The sequence below is a fragment of the Ambystoma mexicanum genome, chromosome 8 (genome assembly GCF_040938575.1).
Source record: "Ambystoma mexicanum isolate Mex_15411 chromosome 8, UKY_AmexF1_1, whole genome shotgun sequence".
Lineage (NCBI taxonomy): Eukaryota > Metazoa > Chordata > Amphibia > Caudata > Ambystomatidae > Ambystoma > Ambystoma mexicanum.
In genome coordinates this window covers 112003384-112025396 of record NC_090929.1, presented here as the reverse complement: position 1 = coordinate 112025396, position 22013 = coordinate 112003384, and the positions used below count along the sequence as shown (strand labels likewise).

The 22013-nt window shown below is 45.8% G+C and overlaps 1 protein-coding gene across 4 annotated transcripts in view; it reads right to left on the bottom strand.

Annotated features, from left to right (window-relative positions):
* The window catches only part of SCAI (suppressor of cancer cell invasion), an 877065-nt gene that overhangs the window by 167055 nt on the left and 687997 nt on the right, over window positions 1–22013 (bottom strand). For 2 of the 4 annotated variants that reach the window (XM_069609434.1, XM_069609436.1), the window contains 3 exons: window positions 15330–15431; window positions 11319–11378; window positions 5168–5269 (listed from right to left, as the gene is read on the bottom strand). In XM_069609434.1, the coding sequence (XP_069465535.1) occupies window positions 5168–5269; window positions 11319–11378; window positions 15330–15431 (264 nt within the window). The remainder of the gene's footprint in view (window positions 1–5167; window positions 5270–11318; window positions 11379–15329; window positions 15432–22013) is intronic. The other 2 variants (XM_069609437.1, XM_069609435.1) reach the window with 1 other exon arrangement.

The following is a 22013-nucleotide window of genomic DNA, read 5'->3' as shown; positions in this document are numbered from 1 at the left end:
AAAGTCTGATTACTTCCCCTGGGTCATGGTCTGGTGGGATGTTCTTCCGATTGACCCTTCGGTTCCTCCGGGTCATTGGTAATGGGTTTCTGCGGGTTCCCTTCTACTGCAGTTCGTCATTGACGTTCATTGGCCTGAATCCTGCTTCGTTTCCTTTCTTCATGTCGATTCTGGGTCTCTAACCAGGAACTCGGACTCTTCCAAGAGGGTCTCCTCTGGTGCCACCTATTGTGCACATGTGGGGTAGAACAGAGACTTACCCAACTTGTCCTCATAACTATGGCTGTGCCTATTGAATTTGTCCTGTGTATTCCAATGGGAAACTATAAGCAACTTTACAAACTCCTATTGAGTGACTTTTGAAGGTACTTACTTATCTGGACACTGACATTTTTCCTGGGTCCCCGGATCCCTGGAGTTTGCTACATGAGACCGGGATTTTAACCTCTAATGCTGATTTAGCGCATATATTTGAAATCTCTGCATTACACACCTGCCAATCAAAATGTTCTAAGTTACTTTGCATAACTGCTTGTTATTATTGTATCCAATTTGTAACTTTTTTTGGCTGTCTGGATATCGTAAGCTAGATGTTCACTCCCTGTCCACTCTCTAGGTGCTATGTGTAATATATGGTGTACATTTGTATAATTAATGCTGCTATGTAATAAAGTTGAGGGGACCTATTTTGAGTACCCATGTGCAGCATTTTGGGTCCTGGGCATGACTCTGCAAATATGTTTTACTGTTGTGTGGGGTTGCCTTTTTCTTCCCATCCCTTAGCACTTATGTGTATGATGCCACCCAGAAGGTATTGTGCATGCACTTAGATTAGTATTAGACCGGGTCTGTATATGGCATTTTACTGCTTTTATAGAAACACTGTGTCCTACTTTGTGTCAGCACCTTGGAGTTGGGCACTGACGAACCAGATGGCTAAGAATGTGGGCATGCATCCCTGCTATTCACTTGCATTCTTCTGTGGGCAGCTGGCACCTCTACCCTGTCCATCTTTATTTTCTACATAGTTGCCTTGTCCACTTGCTCTGCCCTGGCCCTAATCCTAGCCCTGTGTTAGATTATGCCCATACAAAACACTGGTGCCCATACATAATAGGGGTGTGCATGTGATTACAAGAGGAATGTCGCATGAGAATGTTTATGTGTGAGGTCACAGCTGCATTCCAAGGTTGTCAGTTGGGCAGATTACTACTGAAGGGTGGCCAATCTTTGTAACCTGTTTATCTGAATGTTACAACCTGAGCAAGTCTAAATAAAGACTCTATATTTACCTACGGACTCAAGTGCTATATTTAAACCAGCACATATCTTCAAAATACACCGTCCTAATCCGTCCTAATCCTAGCACCTCACCCACTAACTTACATGGAGCAGCCTCGTCCTTTGTCTCTGCGTCTAAGATTTGTCATTTCTTAATGGCAAATCGGAATGAGCATGACGCGTGCAACTGGATTCCATTTAATAAAAAAGTGAGGAAAATAACTATCAGCACAGCACCCCGAAGGGAGTCCAGCATGATTCAGAGGATGGCAGCACCTAGCCACCAGGACCACCCCACCCTCTACCCCAAGACACAGGCAAAGGACTTCATCACACCAGGCAACTCTGCTTCATTGCACTTGAGTGCGATTAGGCGGAGAATGAGAAATGATCATGTAAGGCAATTTTCTTGATATGACCTCAGAGCAGGAGTTCACAAAAGAATGTGTGTTATTCCCTGGGAGTGACTGTAGTTGTTGCTTCCGTGGGACTTTTCTGGAATCTGCATCCGCAATTATGCCCGGGCAATGCCTGCATCAAGGGTGACCCTCTACCCTCCTGGCATAAAAGCTGACTGTGCACCAGAAACTTTGTCAACTACTGGGATTTGATGCGGAAGATCCAAGAGGGACCAAAGAGCAGAGGGATAGCATAGATGCTCAGCACAAGCAGATTCTGGGTCTGCCTCCTGACCATGAGGCACTGTCTCCGGTGCTCCTTTCCTCTGATGCAGAGGGTGCAGCTAGATCTGTTCTGTTGGAGGCATTTCTGTGGCTTTTCAAGTGTCAGCATACGCCTATACTGCTTGAACCCTGAGCAGTGACCCCTGTTGCCTCGCCCGGACCCTGTAATCTATGATTCATCTCTGTAGGGCATCCTCCAGGCATGGAGAACTCCAGTGGCATGTCCTGCTGCACTTTCTTCAAAGCGCAACCTGTGATGCCTGCTGTGAACGACTAACACAGACTTAAATATTCAATTATCACCATTAATTGGGATCATAGGTGGCTCAGGAATAGGAGGGAGGGAAAAGGAGTGGAACCTCTCAACTCAGCCCATCAAATACTAAGATACACACACAAGGGAGGCCTCAGTGGGTCATCTGGGCCTTTTTAAGTAGATTAAGTAGATTTATTTTCAATGATATAGATCTATCCCCATCTTGTGAAGTCCATCCATTCTCACTAAGCCTGGGTTGACGAGAGCAAAAGCAAACCAGTCCTTCAACTGGTAAGAGCTGACTGGATGGCAAATTCAGTAATAATAATACAACATTTACAACCACCAGGTGCAGGCTGAGGGAGGAGCCAGAGGATTCCTCTCTGTGTTGGTCATGGTATCAGACAACCATCTTTCCTGAAGGTCAACTACATCGGCATAAGCAGAATCTTAGAGTAGTTTATACCTTAGAAGCTAAAAAGCCCACCTACCATTAACACGGCTATTCTTCCAGGCACACTGCATGAGACTTAGCAGGATCAGGTGTGGGGGCAATATCTTGAGTGCTGTGTTCAGTTGATGAAGGTGGATTCATTTTCTTGGCCCCAGTCCAAATCTATCTAAACGGAACTAGAGGTCTGTCTACCAAAAGGTCTCTGATGGAGGATATGGCCAGAGCCTTTCATGGCCTCCGTGTAACTGGCTGATTTTGGATCCGGCCCTTTGAGTTATGCCAATGGACAGTGCCAGAGCCAGGGGAGGGCAAATGGGGTTGGCGGCCCCCATTGGGTCCCAACTGGGACCCAGTGTGCCCTCTGGCCTCCCTGGCACCAAAAGCTGCCTCCACTACTGCCAACGGTACTACTCTAGGGTGTCCTAGATCTTAATGGCCACTAAAGGTTTTGAGTAAAGCCAATCCAGTTGATGGGATCACTGGAGGGCAAAATATGAGAGGGTGTTTGTCAACGGAGAGCAAGCTCATCAAGCTCTGTTAACGGAGGTAGATGGCGCCCGCAACATTCGTAAATGCGCAACCAACTCGCTGCTTGCATGATTATAAATGCATCCTGGTATAATGTAAAATCAGGTAAATGTAATCCTCCTCTTCCTTTGGCAGCAATGCACTGCGCTAGAGTTCTATTGGCGCTCGTTTGCCTTTCTAAAAGAATTTAGGAACTGAAGAGGCAAATTTGGCGAAGACATGACTTGGAGAAAGGATGTGGGTATCTTTAAAATGCAGAAGAGTTGCAAGGCATTTGCATTGTGACAGCCTCATCGCAGCCAACACAACAGCCATTTTGAAGACCATCTGGAAAGGGTAGTCCTAAAAGAGGATACAATTTTTCCTACGATTAATCAAACGGTTGCAGGCATACTTTTAGAAATGATGACTGAGTATTTCATGGAGGAGTTTGCCTACTCTAAGCTTCCTCAGAGTGTAAAGAGAATGAAGGGGCAAGAATTCTGTCTTTTAATCATGAAGGTGTCTACAGCAGTGTTGTGTCCTCCTCCTGGTTTGGATGTACCTGGTGGAGGTGAGGAATCTTCTTGCTGCCTTCCTCAGGCCCACCACTGTGGCCCACCCTGATGGTTTTCTGTTATTATTCTGGCAGGCAGGGGAGCTGGCGTTGAGTGCCACATGGTGCTGCATCAAACAGACTTTGGAGGCACAGATGTTGCAGAGTTTGATTCCATTAGCTATTATTGCTCAGTGTTGACATTAAGGACTTGCAATATGGCTTATAAGCTAGGACACATAGTTACAAAGCAGAAAGGGGATCAAACTTATCTAGGTGTCCTTGAGAAATCCTTTGAAGCTATCTCCCATTGAGTACTCCATTTTACTTGGGTTCAAAACATTCTTTACATAGGCATTTCTCTGTAAATATTACTCCATAATGGCTGTGGTGGGGGTCGCGGGGGAGTAGAAGGGGCACGCGGGAGTTCTACAGCCAGTATCAAAGTCACTTATTGTATACACATTGAAAAAGAAAAGAACCTACTTATTCCCTGCAATGGCAGCTACAATGAACAGTGGTATAGTTGCTTCAGGGTCTGCAATGGTGCATACGAAAAGGAGTGCAAGCAATGTAGCAAGACATGCATCCGGAGGCTCCCCGCATAGATCCTTGGATCCTGCAGGCAATGCCCACTGCAGAGAGACCATCAAAGAACTCTCAGCCCTGGTATGCAAGCAGCCAATGCTGCGGCGCACTCTGCCTACAGATACAATATTGGCCCCTGTCTGCAGGCCGGCAGTATCTCCGGTCTGGTTGGCTTCCGGCATGTATTACCAGATGCACAACCACATCTGAGGGATGGCTAATGTGGGAATTCTATAGTGGCTCAGTGGGAAAGGGAAAATGATACCAGCAATGCAGAGACAGTGGCAGAGTTCCCTCAGAAGGTGTCCATCTTGCACCACGCACATTAGTGCCCTCCTCTTCCCTATTGTCTTTGAGGATTACCCAATTGTCAGCTATTGCCACCCACTGCGTAATATGTAATGAAGTACAGTGCTGCGGTTGTGCAAACCCCTTGGGGGAAGAGAGGCAGGAGACAAAGAGGGACAGAGAAGGCCAGTGCAAAAGGGGGGGGGATGGAGGGTAGCCAATGGATCAAGTGGCACCCGGACAGAAAATTAGGCAATGTAATGTTGGTTGCAGTGCTAAAATGGCCCTGAGGCTACTTCAAGTGTTGCTGGTGGAGAAGTGAAATGAGAGAGGAGGTAAAAACATTTTTAAAAAAGGATGGAGAATACAGAGGCGAAGGAGGAAGGGACTGGAAGAGTGAGCAGGAGGGCATGTCAAGTGTAAGACCGCTCTCTGATTCTACATCACTTAATTTCTTTTGAATGTTTCTGTGATCTCCATCCATGCCAGTGCAGTGGGGCCACCACCTCGCAATGAAGGCACTGCACCCCATGACTCAGCTGTGAAAGACACACCTTGAAAGATGCTGCTAGGAAGGTGAATAGCTGGCTGAAGGTTGGCTTGTAGAGGAGGTATTTGTGTGGGTTCTCCCGCTTGGCAGGCTTCTCAGTCGGGTCCTGAAAAAAACAAGCACAATCCAGAGACAGATTTAATGACAGCTCTTCTCATCTGTATTCTTTTCATCAGCTGTGCGCCTACCCATTCCTGAAATGGCTTGGCATTGCTCTTTAATCAGGAGGAGAAGAGTGACATGCCATTAGCAGAAACAGAACATAGAGAAACAGAGCCATTAAAGGAGTTATCTGCAATCTGTGGGTAAAATTGCACTACTTTGGTTCAACATGCTGACAGTAGGAGTGTCACAGAAATACAACAAAAGAAATTGCCAATTTACCTGCAACGCTGATTCTTGACAATGTTCGCTCTCGACTAGTGATATTCTTCCAGACTACCTGGCATCTAGTTTAGATCTTCCTTGACTGGGCACATCGTCGACCTATCTTCCCATCTTGCCCCTGACTGGCAACTTCCACCTTTTTATTCTCTCTGATCCTCACTGAGGCATTCCATGATGGCTCCGCCTCTTCTCATCGTCACGCATTGCTCCATAGATTCCTCCACTCCCTCGAAGCTTCGATCTTCGCTTGGTTGCATGTTCCTTACCCACCATCTGCAACTAAGACACCTTTACCCGGATCTTTGCCCAATGGCCCCTTGAAATGTAGTCCAGATGATGCAAGAGATATAGAAGATAGTCCAACCAGGTCCTTGGATGGACAATCGCGTCCATCATCTTCTGCGCTACTATATTCTCCACTCATGGAAAATATAGTCCTTATTGGAACTTCTGAATGTATTATATGTTGCTCCATGTATGCTGCAGATCTATATACTGCAGATCTATATAGTTTGTGTGGAATCTTTTGACCCTAGTAGGACGTGCACTGCTAGACGGTATATAGACAACACGCAGAGTTAGTTAACATTCTTAACTATACAGTTTTAAGATATGCCAAAGAGCAACCCTTAATATTTCGGTGAATACTGAAGAGTTTATCACATTTCCAAAGTATGAATACTTAATAAAAAAAATTAAATTAAGGCCTAAAACTGATCTAAAAAAAGCTATATAAAACTGACAATTGTGTGTTTTATTTTTCTTGTATCCCTTTATTTTTATCAGCAAATCTTATACAATCAAAACATAAAATAAACAATTGCCAGCAAAAAAATAAATCCATTTTCAAAATTACTATATGTAAAGTACTTGCATAATTTAATTAAAAGTATCTTTATGGCAAGTTGATTTTACTGCAGCAAACAGTGATATTAAGTAGAAGAAAGGACGTCTGGCTGAGCCGTCCGCCTTTCCTACTGCTCATGTAGCCCGTCCCAATTGCACGCCTGTGTGAAGCACAAGCATACAATTGTTCAAGTAATGATGTTCAGTGGTGCATTGAGAAGCTACTGAATGTTTCTCAGATTTTGGTTGCCCAGATGTGTGTATACACACACCCACACACATGCACCCCAACACCACACCCATACACACCACACACACACACACCTTGTCTTTTCATCTCCCACAAAATTGCGCGACTCTAGCCCTTCCATCAGAAGGTTGTCTGTCATTAGAAGGGATGAGGGCTTATGCATTCTTCACTCTCTATCCAGTCTTTAGCAGAGTATGTCTTCTCAGGTGCCTTGGACAAATCCACAATGAAGAATTTTCTGAATGAATAAAAGGGTCGCACTAGCGCAGAAACATTCCTCATCGGTACTTATCAATAAAAAAGGGACATAGTTTTGCCAATCAGAACCAAGGAGTCAATCTAATTTCGACTGTCATATGCGAAAAAGTCTGCAGGCTTCTGAAGGGGTTAGTCAGGGGTTGGGTACCTGCGCGAGTCAGTGAAAAGTGGATGATGGGTGCATGGGCACTATGAGGAGGGTCTCCTGGTCACCTACACTTAGTGTCCGCCATCACTTGCACACAACCATTTTATCTGGATCTTTAACCAGTTGCCGCTCGTTCATTTCATTTTCTAATTGGGCGGGTGTAAATGTGTCCCTTAAGTTTATGGGAGCGACAGAGCGCAGCAAGGGAGCCCAAACCAACCAGAAATATTTTTTAAATAATGGGTTAAAATTGTCCATTTTATAGCACACTTTTGAAAAATTGGGTAATAAGTCACAGAGTTTGGAATTGCTTGTGTTGGGTAACTTAAAAAATCCAATAGATTCAAGTCACTAACTGTGCACAGGAGCATTTTCATGATGCCTTTTCCCACAATATATTCATTTATGACAGAATAAAAAAAAACATTCCATGCTGGCTGTGCCCATATATTTCTATGCTGGCTGCACCAATATCTGCCAGCACTCCAATATAAGAACATAGGCATGTTTACTTTGTGCATAATGCCTGTAATGTACACGTGTCTTTGCATGAAATAGCAACATGGGCATCAAGAGTAAAGTAAATATGAATCATGTTTGCTTTACTCTTGATGCACATTAAAAAATGCCATGCCACATTATCAAAATATACACAGACTGACCGACCAACGCACGCCAGTCTTGCCATGTAAGGCCTCAAGGGAAAAGAACAACATGATGGAGTGGGGGGCAAGTCTCTCTTTGGCTGGTGCCTCCCTCTGGAACAGCCCCTCTCAGACTTGAGGCAGGCCTTCTTAAGTTCCGGAAACGACTCAAAACTCTGCTTTTCTTTACCCCTTTACCTTCCTTGCTAATCTCCCCACTGCCACTCATACCAGTGGCCTGGTCCTCATGAATCTCACAGGATACCAGGCCCTTTATCCAGTGGACACGTGCACCGTCCTCCCCCACTGCACTGCCCCATGCGGGCCCCTGCCTAGCGGCAGTGCATCCCACCCTTGGGATTCACCCAACCTAGCACTTAGCCTGAGGCCTCCACCTTGGCACTTCCGTACCGGGCCCCCACCAGCACTTGTCCATTCCTTGCCCCCACCTACCCATCCCCATCTCCTGCACTTTTCTTCACTGCACTTGCACGTCCGAATGCCACAACGCATTGTTGGACCACAATGGTTTATTTACTGTTTTGTCAATGGTATTCACTCCCTTTGTTCCCTCCCCACTTTGCCTTGTGGCACCTGGAAATTCAATGCTGTTGTATAGGAGCCTAACAAATGCAAAAAAAAATCTATATAAATAAAAATGTAAATGTTTGTCTAAAAATCTTAAATCTCCGAAAGTTCTTCACCGATTGCTTTGAAATTTAGACACAACGTTGCATTCGAATAGGCGCGTGTTTTTGTATACCTACTATACATAGATGTCCCACCTGTGACAGGTAAAAACATGCTTTTTCTGAAAAACAGCGCCATATGTTGGACGTAAAAGCAACACACGCTATACTAAATATTTTATTGAAAAACAGCGCCATCTGTTGGATGTAAAAGCAGCTTCAGATCTGCTTCATTCTCAACAGAATGAATGCGACAGGCTGAGAGTGGTTGAAAGACGTTAACGAGAAACAGCAGATCAGTGTCAAACACGACACCGTGCTCAGCAATCACGCTATTACAATCGCCTTGCATTCTGCTACAACCCAGCTGATGATTATAGTTTGAGCAGACATGTTCTCATCGGCACCATGACTGAAGTGTGTCCTTATTGCAAGGGTCTGATTTAATGGAGAAACGAAAGGAATGTGTTGCGCCGCCGGGAAAATTAAACTGCCTCAACTTGGAGAACCGCCAGAGCCATCAAAAACTTTGCTTGCCGGATATACCACCGAATCAAAGCATTTCCTATCTCAGATCAGAAAATACTACTCATGCTTCCAAATGATGTTGTTCGGCGCAGAAATCGTAACAGCTCAAGTCATGCCAAATTGCGTTTGCAATCACCATCAACAAAGCTCAAGGGCAATCGTTAGAATTGTGCGGTTTAGAGCTAGACACAGATTGCTTCTCACATGAACAATTATATGTTGCGTGTTCTACAGTCAGCATATCTGCACAGACAATGAAACAACAAAACATGTTGTATACCCACAAGCATTGTGAAATTAAACATATTAGAAATGTGCACTTTCTCTTTTCTTTCTTTTCCATTTAACCAGACTGAGCCACAGCAACGCGTGGCCGGGGACAGCTAGTAAAATAATAAATAAGTGTTATTACGTGGCAAGAATGGCCTATGTTGGTGGGCCAGCATGTATATATATTTTGATACTCTGCCATGGCATGTTTTAATTGGCATCGAGAGTAAAGCAATAAAAAGTAAACATGATTCATGGTAGCTTTACTTATGACGCCCTTTGAAACATGCAATGTCATGGCCCTGGCATGCACCCTCTTCCTCACCCTCACTGTGAGGTTTGGGGGAGGTATGCCAGGACTTTGCAGCCTCACCCCCACTCCTTAAATCTCCAGGACTGCCTCAGATTGTGCACAGGGAAGGGAGGCTGCCACCTCCCTTACCGCGAACAATCAGTGGTAGGAATGGTATCCAACACATGCACGTATTCATAGACATTCATTCATTCATTCATTCATTTCTCTCATTCCAACACGCATCCGTAAATCCATTCACGTCCCCATTCACTTGCACACACCTACAAAAGACAGGCTCTCATTTGCTCAAGCGTAGTTAAAGATACAAACATTCGGATGCACGCATACACCCACACATACATCTATACATACAATACATTCTCCTTACCTGCAGCCCCGGTCCCGAAATCTTCCACGGAGGCCCCACCCAGCTCACACACAGCATTAACAGAAAGCAAGGGGCAGAGAGCGCGCTTCCTGGCTCATTTGGGCATGCTCGGGAGACAAGAGCCTCTCCTGAATGCCGCCCAGGGAGGCCTAAGTGTGCAGGAAGGCACAGGAGCGCCCACGACGCACATTTAGGCCTGCAGTGTCCTAGCCTGCATCCCCAATGGGCAGTGCAAGGCTGGGGCAGCTGGTGGGGAGTTTAAGTTATCATAGGAAAACTTTTACTTCCCTTTGATAGTTGAAGCCAGCCGAGGAGCACTTTCCCGGGGATTAATTTGGCTTGTTCATAATGGGCGACAAGTGGATGGGCGCCCCATCGCCCATTATAGTGGAGCTATTCCTGCCTTTAAGAGAAAGAACTGTGTGGCAGAAGCCCAGGGGTACCCCCATCCTAAGGGTTTGAGCCAGAGAAATATACAATCGTTCCACATGCCTTGTTTAGCAGGAAGGAAAACATCATTAGCAATTCCCTGCTTCACATAAACTGCGCTTCACAAGGGCTTACCCAGCAACAGCAACCAGATTTAGATGGGGCTCCGCTCCCATTCAGCTCCCACCAGCACAGGGAGAGGGGCTCGACCGTGTCAAGATGGCGGACAACCACAGTCCAGCCTATGCATGTACATCATAGCAATCTCAGCTCGCACCTTGGCCGCAATAGCTTTTCAAATAGAATCAACGGCATATCCAAGCAAATAATAATAAAACACATCTGAAAACCTTTAGCACAAGCCGAGCACCAGGGCAGGAGAAGACCAAAAAAAAGGAGTGACGAGGAGGGGGGACAGTATGGGCATTTAGAGAAGGAGAGGAGCTAGGTTTAAAGAGAGTTGGTGTCAGAGAGCTACACGGATAATGGGAGTAGAGTAGTAGGAGGAAGAGTGGTGCAGATTGGAAATGAGAGGGAAAGAAGAGAAAACAGCAAAGGGTGTAGGAGACCAGCAGGCGGTGAAAGGAGAACATCAGGTGGTAGAAGGGGAGAATAGCAGGTGGTAGAAGTTGGACAATTGGGGACGGAAGGAGGCGAACAACAGAGGGAAGAAGGAGAACAGCAGGTGGCCGAAGAACCGGAGGTGAGGGGGAAAACTAGTGAGGTTAGAACAAGTCAGAGCATAAAAGGTACAAGAGGATACTCTCTGCCGAAGGCAGTGGTTTCGGGGTGAAGCCCCCATCTGAAGTGGATGAGCCCACGATGGGAGGTGGAACAAGCACATGACAGGGCGACGAGGAGGGCAAGGACAGTAGAGGTTTAGAGAAGCAGGGCAGAGGGTAGACATCAGGACCTCAGGAAGGAGAGGTGACAAGAACCTTAAACACCCTTTTATGGAAACTGGTGCCAGACGTGCAGACTGGCTGGCCCTGCCCATAGACTCAAGTCACAACTACTACTGACCTCATGGCTGACAGGCAGCAACTGCTCCGGGGACTGGAGAGGGCAACCTCCCAACCACATCTGGAAAGACAAACAGGAGTATCATTGTGCGAACGAAGCGACAAAGCGATTGAGTTCTGGGGCGTTATTCCAAACCCTTATGGACTTTTGAAGAGAAGCCTTTTTTTCAAGTTAATAACCCTGGAAGAGAAAGACCTGGATGAACTTTGGGTTGCTAAAGCTTCAGAGGAGATCTCTTTCCTTTCGGGCCAGAATAAAGAATGTCTACATTAATTTAGGTTTCTGAACTCTTTGTAGACCTCACACAACCTTAGCACACGCCCCTTCAAGGTATGTTGCCACAGAGACCTTAAACTAAAATATATTTTAAAAAAATGTTGAATATAACTTCAAACGCAAGTAGTCGGAAATATCAAAAAGTCTATAACAACCTATACGACAAAAAGCAACAACCCACTACGATGGGGGTATATGGAAAAGACAGCTGATCTCAATAGCGGCAACGGTGGTGGTGAAAAGAGATTTGGTGGTCAAGTGGGGATCCAGAGACATGCCTAAGACAGAGAACTGGAAAATAGGAAAGGAGCATTGTCACAGCATGGAGAAAATAACATCGGGGGATGTCTTGGAAATAACGGAAAATATGGGGGAAGTGGGAGGAGACCAAGGGTTAAGGGGGAGGATAGAGACCCGGGGAAAGGTTGGTCATTGATCGCTCAAAGTACAAACTTGCAGTGGGGGGGTGGGGGGGACATGGACCGGGGTGGTCCTAAGAGGGAGGGTAGGTGGGATCCACATTCTGTACATTGATATTGCTTGGGGATGTTTATTCATGAAAATGCCAATAAACTGAGTTATAAAAAAAAACACACTTGTAAATAGATTACAATGGCGATTTTTTGTCACCCCCTTGATAGGAATGGCCCGTGTTCTTGTCATATCTTAAATACATTCCAGTGTGAAAGTGTTAGGCTTCCTGGCCATCTCCTACCACTGTGAGCTTGTGCACAGCTACACTGCTGCTCTTCTGCACACACATGGCCTCAACCCTCACTCCCACTCTGACAGAACGCCATCTGGCGAGGGCGGGGTAGCCTAAACCTTTTTGATTTCTAATAATCAAATGATGCTGGTAATTCTGTCATAACACACACGTATAGCTTGCTCTAACCGTCTCAAGGCACCCCCTGCAGCCACTCTATATTAGCAGCAGGCAAGGCTCAAAACTTGCACACAAACACAACTCTGCCTGTTGGATTACAAAGTTCCAAAGGCAGAGTCGGCTTGTTAACCATATGCACCCTTGAATCAACATACAATTGTGACACAAGCTGCCAAGCACTTATTATTAAATATTATCCATGTCTGGTTAGGATATGGTGGCTAGTGGAGGTCATATTATTTTCAGCCTGTTGAGCAGAGACTAATGCATGACAGGGCCTGGTGTGTATTAGCTGTTGGCCTGGGTGCACCCACAGCCACCATGTGGGGCCCAGCAAAGGAAGCATCTCTATGATCCCCCTGAGGATAGTCAACTCCTTCCTCCCCGGGAGGTCCCCTGGGAACCATTCATGTCATGTCATGTCAATGGCCATCTTATGGTAGACCTTTTGTTGCAGGTAGACTGAGGAAGGGGAGGAGTTGGTAGGTGAGAGAAGAGGTTCAGATCACAGAGGGATCTCTCCATCTAGGTTTTTGCTAGGGCTCTCAAATTTCCTGTCACCCGTGCCCAATTCCTGCAGACAAGGCCTGGGTATGGCCGCTGCAGGCAAAAGACATTATTATTATTATTATTATTATTACAGCAACCTGGATTGGACCACCAACAGGCTTGCTCTGGACCAATCCACCATAGCATTTTTCCTATATAAGGGGGGAGCCCTTCTCTTAGTTGATTCATCGCTGAACTTTAGGACAAGAAGGATTCACCTGGAACTCTGTTGTGGAAACAGTCTGTTGCAAATTTCTCTCCCATACAGGTGAAGACAGAGAGCTCCAATGAAGAGGAGGAAAGTTTGTCTCCCTAACAATTCCTGGGGCCTATGTGGCATGACCAACTGGCTGGACAATGCCTCCTGCAACTGAGGCACTTGTACTAGAAGTGACAGACCCACTGCAAGTGACCGCTACAAACCTTCCTGGATGGAAAGGGTAGAAGAAAGGACTCGCCTTTCTGCTGACACCCTGGACTTTGTTTCCCAGTGTCTGAAAAGCCCAGAAAGCAGTAGAAATCATGATATATGATATGATAGGTTATTTATACCGCGCTTAATACCCAGAGGTTTCGAAGCACAGACCTGGGGATCGAACCTGTGGAGCTCTGTGAAGTCTTGCTTCCAAGGTGATCATGTTGCCCCTGAGCTATCCTCCCGAGACTATCACATTAACTGCTTAAAGGAGCTTTGAGTCAGACTGACCGTGCTGGTCTGGCTTCAAGCTGCTACAGGACCTCTGATGCTGCCTTTGGCACTCCAAGTACTTCAAACCGCTTGCCTGCTATTTGAACCATCTTAGCACTGACTCAACTCATTGAACCAGATCCCCTCAACTATATTGCTGGCTCGACCCCTTGGAAGCACATGAATCGTGGCATCTCAATCACCGTTTCGATCCAACGAAAGCATCAACTCATCCAGCCTCGACCTGCTGGAATCCATAGACTTGGCCATCTTGAACACTAACTCGACCCAGCAGAAACATCGTCTTGCCACTCACTCAACCGGTCTCGAAAGCCAACTTGATCCATGGAGATCCCTGGCCTTGAACCATCTTGAGGGCAACTTGACACTGGCTGGCCTGCACTAAAGCGTCTAGAAACTGGGTCCGATACTATTGAGGTCCAAAGAAGAAAATTAAAGCTATGTGAAGAGGCCCCATCCTTGTGGTCCACCTTAAACAACACTAGTGACATTTAAGCCCCCCCCCTCTACCTTTGGAAGACCTATCCGGTAGTATCTGGATCATATCACCGGAGACCCCATCCAGGCTGACTATTTGTCCCAACGCCATTCTGCGACAGAGCATAAACATCTGGCGTTGGAAACAGCCTGACCTGGGCGTTGGATCATTCCATATAACCAAACACTGGAACAGGGGCCAGCCCAAAAATCTGCTCATCCTGTGAATCCATAGCAAAAAGGAGAATGTGTAGATACAATTTGTGAACGAGTGTGAAATCTGCAATTGCAAATCAAACTGCCTCAAGCTGCACTGGCCTCAGGACTAAGACGTGTGCATTTAAGAGCATTGCCCAGAGGGAAGAGAACAGTTTAAAAGATTTTCCAGTGTGAGGTGCTTGGTCTAAGGGAAAGAGGAGAGGAAGTTGTTTTCCATCTTGGGGCCTCAGTGGGAAAAGAGCCAGTGTCAATTAGTGGTGTGAGGCATAACTTGAGGACTTGAGATAAAAGCCTGCTGATCAAAGAGAGCAGGTGGGCTATGGAAGGAAGGTAAGCTCCACGGTCGTATACAAGCTGTATTACAATACTTTACTTAGCCCCAACATTTGCAGAACTTGAGAATGCGTAAGGGCCAGAACCATTGCTAATGCAATTATAGAATAGGCAGAGATGACAGACTGAGTCTGCCAAGTTTAACTTTCTTGATGAAGTTCAAACAATGCCTTAGCAAGCCTCAAGAGGAACCTACAAAAAACCCTGCGAGAAACACTGGTGATTCTGATTCCAAGAAAGGAAAATTACAATAAAAAAATGGCCTCAAAATAGGAGATTAAAAGCCATCAATTCTTTTCAGTGAGGAAAGTTCCATAATTATCTATCTCAGGTTTTAAACTTTGTGGTGATCATTCACAGGACTCTGGTAGAATATTCTGTTAAGGCGCTTTATTGGCCAACCTGCTAAGTGCGGGGAAGTAGACAACCTCCCGGAACCTAACCCTTTGCTACTGCTATAGTTGGCCTTGCTGTACATTTGAAATCCATCATAGTATGAGATGTTGTGCAAAGCTTCAAAAAGGCGGCCCCTTGTACAATTCAGAACCTACATGCATCTCACCTGTAGCCCTGGTTTGTTCATTTGCGATGACAGATTCATAGGTTCTCGTTCCAGGGCTTGTAGCATTCTAAACATGTCGACTGTCAGCTCACTGAACTTTACCTGAAACACAAAAACTGCAACATTTATACACAAAAACAGGTTGCGTGCATTAGAAACTAGGCATAGAGAATTCCTTTACAAGAACAGCATGCAGAACTCAGAAGAAGTGTACCCTACTGAACTCACAACAACACACCACAAGAGGGGAACAATGAACAACCTCTCAAGACAATTGAAATGCATGACAGACTATATGCAATCTAAGAATGTGCTGTTCTAGCACAGAGGCAAGCACAACTTGCAGATACAAAAACGTTTAAGTAAAATAGGAGTAAGGAGCAGGCACGTCTATGTAGTTTGGCACTGGCAAAGAGCTGTTGCGGAAGGCTACACATTCAGAAATCCAGGTATGAACAACCCATTTTGCAATGTTGCCAACATTTGCACAACCCTCCTGCAAATCACAGAGTTTGCATCACTTTATCAATTATGGAGACCAAAGGCAAAGTTGGCAACAGACAACCTGTAAAGAGAGGGGCCTGCCAACATTTATGAATATGCCATACAATTTTGGCAACAACTGTACTGAAAAGTGAGGGTGTTTTCATCACTTATGGATCTACAAAACAATGTTAGAAAAGGTTCTACTGCAAAGCGGGGGGGAGGGGTTCATCGCTTATGGATAGACAAGACAGTGCTGCCTACAACCCTACTGCAAAGAGGGAAGGTTCAATCAGCTATTGACAAGCAAGGCAATGCTGGCAGCAGCCCCGGCACAAAGCAATGGGCCTTGCATCACCTAAAGATACGCATGGCAATCTAGGGCAGGGCCGGTTGTTCACAATGGGCGACAGGGCTCCGTCCTGCCCATACCATTGCCAATCATGGAGGAGAATGGTTAAACTGTCAAAAGGAAATGTAGTTTCCTTTAGACAGTTCAGTTTCCGAGCATGCATGTCTAATGGACCATGCAGGGCACAGGGGGACATTTGCTTCACCAGTCTTGCATGGCCCGTTTGAAATGCAGGCTGTGAAACTACACCTCTGATTGTGCATGGGGTGCTTATGTGCCTCCCCACACATTGAGACTGTCTAGGGCGGCAACCTTGGGGCACTCTAGTTCCCGCGCGTATCTGCAGGAACTAGGAAGCGCGCTGTGGTTCCTGTTCTTGAGTGTGGGAGCCATCGAGCCTTCATTATAAGAGGTGGAATTGCAGCAAACGGCAGAATCCGGACTGAGGTTTGTGACGAATTGCAGGATTTCATCCCTCCTTCCCAAAGGGGAGTCCCCCTGTGAGGCTAGGGAGGTGAGCCTGCTCCGCAATACGCTCCCTAGGTGTAGAGGCAAGCAGGACCCGACTGGGAGAGACTCCCCATGTGGGAACAAGGACTCTGTTGCTGTGAGGAACTCCCTAAAGAGTCTTCGAATTTGACCTCTAACCATATCCCAACAAGGACCTGAACGAAGAAGGAATACAGATGTGTAATTGTGAAACAGAAATTGGGCCTATCCCGTTAACGGAAGAACAGTATTTTACTGAAACGAAGATGATGAATAACAAATGCGAAGAGCTTCATGAGGTCGAGAGAGACAGCCAGGAAGATGAAGGTACAGGTACGCAGGGGAAGGCTCACGGCTACTTCAACTCTGCAAGAGGAGCATAGCAGGAACTCCAAGAGGCCCACGAGTTACAAACCGTCTGTCAAGCCAGAGATGAGGTGGTGGATGTGCAGTGTCCTGTCAACTGAGGGAGAGAGGAGCAGTAAGATGTGGTGTGGCCACAGAGAGCCAGTGGTGGACCAGCGGTCCGAGCAAACACGTCAAGATCGTTATGCAGCTGAGACTGCGCAATAAACCTGTTACCTGGGATACCAAAAAGCCACCTGGAAAGAAGACCGAGAACAAGAGGTTGGAACAGGAAAAGGGCACAGGCGAGCGAAAGAGAAAAGGCAAGCCGAGCAAAACAGAAACCCAGTGACCCGAGAAAATCGGGTAATGGGGTAAACAAGAGACCCAGGGAGGAGAATGGAAATCATTATATGAACATTCATGCTCGTCACAGTCAATATAATGAAAATATACCAGTGAGAAGAGAAGTGAATGGAAATCATTATATGAAGTGAATAAGAATCACTATAAGAATATTCACATTCATCCAAGTCAAGACAACCAGGAAATAGCCTTTAGAATAGGAGGAGAAAGAGAAGATTGTTATCTGAGTACTCTTCACAGTCGAGATAATAAAACCATTATAGGGAGGACAAGAGAAGTAAAGGGGAATTGTTATCAAAGAGTTCCAAATCGTCTCAGTAAAGACATTGAAAATATAATGCGGGGGAGATAAAGAATTGGAGGATAATCGTTATAAGAGTAATCATACTTGTTGCAGTCAAAGTAAGGAAAGCATCACCATTCAAGGAAAGGAATATGTCAGAGAAGGTCCTAAGAGCAGGGATAAAGAAACATATATCTTAAAGGATATATACCCAAATGAGGCCAGAAGCCGTGAATCTTAGAACAGAGAAAGAAACCTCACAGAGAATCACAGAAAGGTTGGATACTGGGAAAGGGAAGAATACATATTAGAAAAAGAGTTAAAGAAGAAAGAAACCAACAAATAAGAGACATTAACTATAGAAAAGATATCAGTGCTGAACCAAGGAAGGCACATGTTGAGAAGAACAAAGAGTACAGAAGTTCGAAAAGAACTGTGTGAGCCAATTAAAGAAGTCACAAAGAACTATTTGAAGATTAGATATTGAATATACCTTTGCGAGGAGTAAGAACCCAGAAGAAGGGAATCATTCTCCTGTCCTTAGTTGTTAAGGTAGTAATAGGGTAATTTAGGGTTAGTTTAGGACAGTGGACAGATTCTTTTAAAACGTTCACTGACGACTGACGAGCAGCCCATTTTAGTTTGTTAGGTAGGGAATACCCCATAGAAGTAAGGAAAGATAGGTGTTAACCTTTTTCTTTAATAAATACACATTAAGAAATGTCTAACAAGAGTCTGTCTCCTTCCGACCTGCCAACATAAGAGCAGAAATGGAATTGAATTGTATTTTGTATGTTATGTATGCATGTATGTGTGAATGATCAAGGGTTTGAGTGAGAACGCGTGAGTGTATGGTTTATTGGTGCGCATGTGAATGAGCAAGTGAATGTGTGTGTGCTTCTACTGCCGGGGCTCTGCATTGGACGGGTGGGGGGGGGGAGCTAAGGTAGATCATTTTTTACTGGCCATCTAGGAAAAAGCAATCATAATGTGTTATTACGTGGCTAGACAGGCATTTAGGTGCATCCAGTCTAGCTATACTATCATACTGTGTCATGATTATTTTCTTCTTCTGGGCATCGATGATAAAGCAAGCTTTCTAAGTGTAATTAAGTGGCTAGACTGGTATTTTGGCAATCTAGCTATAATATCATACTGTGGCATGGCATTTCTTACTGGCCATCTGTAATAAAGCAAACATGCTGTGTTATTACATTTTTATTTATTTATTGGTCATTTGTAATGAGCAATATACAGCAAGAATTGTGTTTCGAGGAGCATCAAGACAAGGGGGATAGGGAAGAGGAAAGCACACATTCTTAAAAGGTCTTAAAACATTCGGAATGTGCAAGTGGTAAAGTATGAGCGTGAAGGAGGGGAGGAGGGTGTGAAGGAGGGGTAGCAGGGAGGAAGACAAAGAAAAACATTCTGGCTAGGTTGTGAGATGATTGGGAATGTGCAAGTGCTGAACATGAAAAAGGGGGGATGGGGAGGAAAGGGGGTGCACGAGGGGTAGAGGAGAATTGAAACAAAAGACTAAAACACATAAGTGCAGGGACAGGTAGGCAGAATGCATTAGGTAACCAGAACGCAAGTAGGTCAAGCAGGAAGGTTCCCTTGTGCACCCCCCTCCCTTCCTGCACACAGGAGTCTGTCCTGATACATTCTGGTTTCACCATCACTGTCTTGTGGCCAATGCTGAATTTTACTTTTATGGACTTCATTGATTCACGGTGCGTCACCCTTTCTCAACTCTCATGCTGGACTTGCTTTGCATCTTGTACTCATGGTGGCCCTGAATCATGCTGTTTCATCTTCATCTTGTATCCTGGCTTGCAACATTATGTGTTACTACTGACTTCTGCAATTGTATTTGCTCTCCTCTCTTGCTTGTCCACTCTTTTTGACTGCTTACTCTCTGTTCTCTCCTCCCCTCTCCCTTTTCCTATCTCCTCCCCTTACTTTCTTCTATGCCCTTACTCTATCAGAATTGTCCTTGGACCTACTATGATAGCAACCTCGTCTGTCGCTCCCCTATCCCCTTACTGTTGCCCCCCTCCCTACAGCACTATCTGAAACGTTGTCAGGCCTAATACGATAGTCGCTTGTTTTGTTCCTCCCCTCCCTTTCTGTGCCCCTCTCCCTCACCTTTTGTTTTTCTCCGGCTCTACCAGAAATGTCGTCAGGCCTAGTATGGTAGTCGCCTGTCTGTTTCCATTTCCTTCCCACTCTCCCCCTCCCTTCCTTCCTTATCTATGGCTTAGCTCTTGCACTATCTGAAATGTTGTCAGGCCGAGTACGATAGTTAATTTGACATCCTTACTGTTCATGGCCTGTAAGAATGTTGTTGTATTTTCCCTTGTTCCCTTCCTTGCCTTGAAGCGCTTTGAAACACATTGTGTATAGGCGCTATATAAATAAACTATCATATCATATCAGCAATGGGCGATTGCAGACTGGAAAAGCCTTGCCTCATGGAACGAGGGGCTACATCAGACATGCAGACAAACAGTTGAAGACTCAGCAGGTAGGTTACTAAGGGTTGGAGAAACCACGTAAAGGGCAAGATGAGAGACAAACAGGCAGATAAGTAACAGTGAAAAAACAAGGGGAGGAATCATAGTAAACATAGAGGGCATAAGAGAGGTCAGGAACGAAAGGAAACAGCAAGCACATAGAAGAAAATGTAGCAGAGACAAGAGAGTAGAAGAGACGGGGGAGAAATGGAGGGATGCGGGGGCTGCCCAGCAGAATGCGAAGTGTGCGTAGTAGTAAAGTCACAACCACAAGACATCAAAGCAACATGCCAAAATCAACATTATATTCCGATGTAAACAGCATGACCAGCATATAGTTTGCGAAAACAAGGCAGGCCAAGAGGAGAAAGAAATTAAGTGTCCAAAAGATGTGAGAGTCATATGAAGTGAGGGACCAGGTTCAGGATACAGAGCGATCAGGGCTGTGGCATAGGAAGCAGTCACGAGGGAGTGAGCCAGCCGGAAGGGGGTTCAGGCCATCCTTACCTTTGGTGCGAGCAGGAGTGGCAGTCAGCAAACACATCAAGATGCATACAGTAAAGAAGCGCATCAGCAGAAGATGAAGGGGAATAGCATTACACTGAACGCCCCGGACAGACCCATAGAGGCAAACAGGCCTTTCATGTGGGCGTTAGATGTGTGGCCGGCTGCGCCATCCAGCGCCGGTCCTGCTAGAAAGAATTGTGCCTGCCCAGCCAATTGCGATGCTCTGCAAGAGCAGGCTGGGAGGCGAATCTGGCCTCAGAAGGGCTGTTCGGCTGGCGGCCATGATTGTGATCGTAGGCACTGCATCAGGAAGAATGCACAGAGAGAAATTAATAAATGCGGCCAGTGCAGCGGTGATGGAAAATGCCTGCCTGCACTGCCCGCTCAGCAAGAGCAACAGGGGAAAGATGGCCCAGACAGGCAATAATGCCCTACATTGGTGAAGAGAGTTTGGACACGTTTTCTTATTGTGGCCTGGTGTTTTTAAAGGTAAAGTCGACAGAAATATGTTCTTACGTGGGGATATTGGCATATATTGGCAGAGTCAACTTGGGCATGTTTTTTTTGCATATCATGAGTTAAACACAAATTACTTTTCTCTCTGAAATGTTATTTCTGATGAATATCCCACCCAGGTATTCCTCATCTATGATAATCCTATCCAGAGCACAGCTATTCTCCGGGAACCTTTCCGCTGTCAGGGGGTGCAGCGCAGCTCCACCCGATGCCCTTTATGCATCCTGCACCGCAATCTTCCAAGAGGGGCAGGTAAAGCTGGGTGAAGAGATATGCTTGGGAGGAACATCCATCAGAAAGAATATTACTGAGAGGTAAGTAATTTGTTATTCTAATGGATTTCTTGCTCCCACGGATTCCTTCTCTATGATAGACTCCCAAAGCAGTATGAAAATCTGGAGGAGGGGGTAGTTACACCAGAAAACTCTGGAGGACGGCCCTACCTAAAGCGAGTGTACTGGCCCGAAACACAGCAGAGACGCTCATGTTGCTGCTTACCAAATTTGCAGGACAGGGACTCCTCTCTGCAGGGCAGAGGCGACAGCCACTCCTCTCATAGAATGGGCTCGGAGACCCTCAGGCACAACCTTCTCAGCCAAATCATAGCATTCCGGGATGCATAGAAGGACCCACCTTGGCTGGGTCTTTTGGGTTACAGCCCTGCCAGAATGAACACCAGCATAACCAATGAGAAGCTGGTCATCTTTCCTAGACTCTCTCATGCGAGAGACGTAATAGCTGAGGGCCTGCAGCTGGTTCAGCCGATGGAATGGTTTCTCTGCCATAGATGGTTAGGCAGATATAGGAAAATGTTTCTTCTGAGAGAG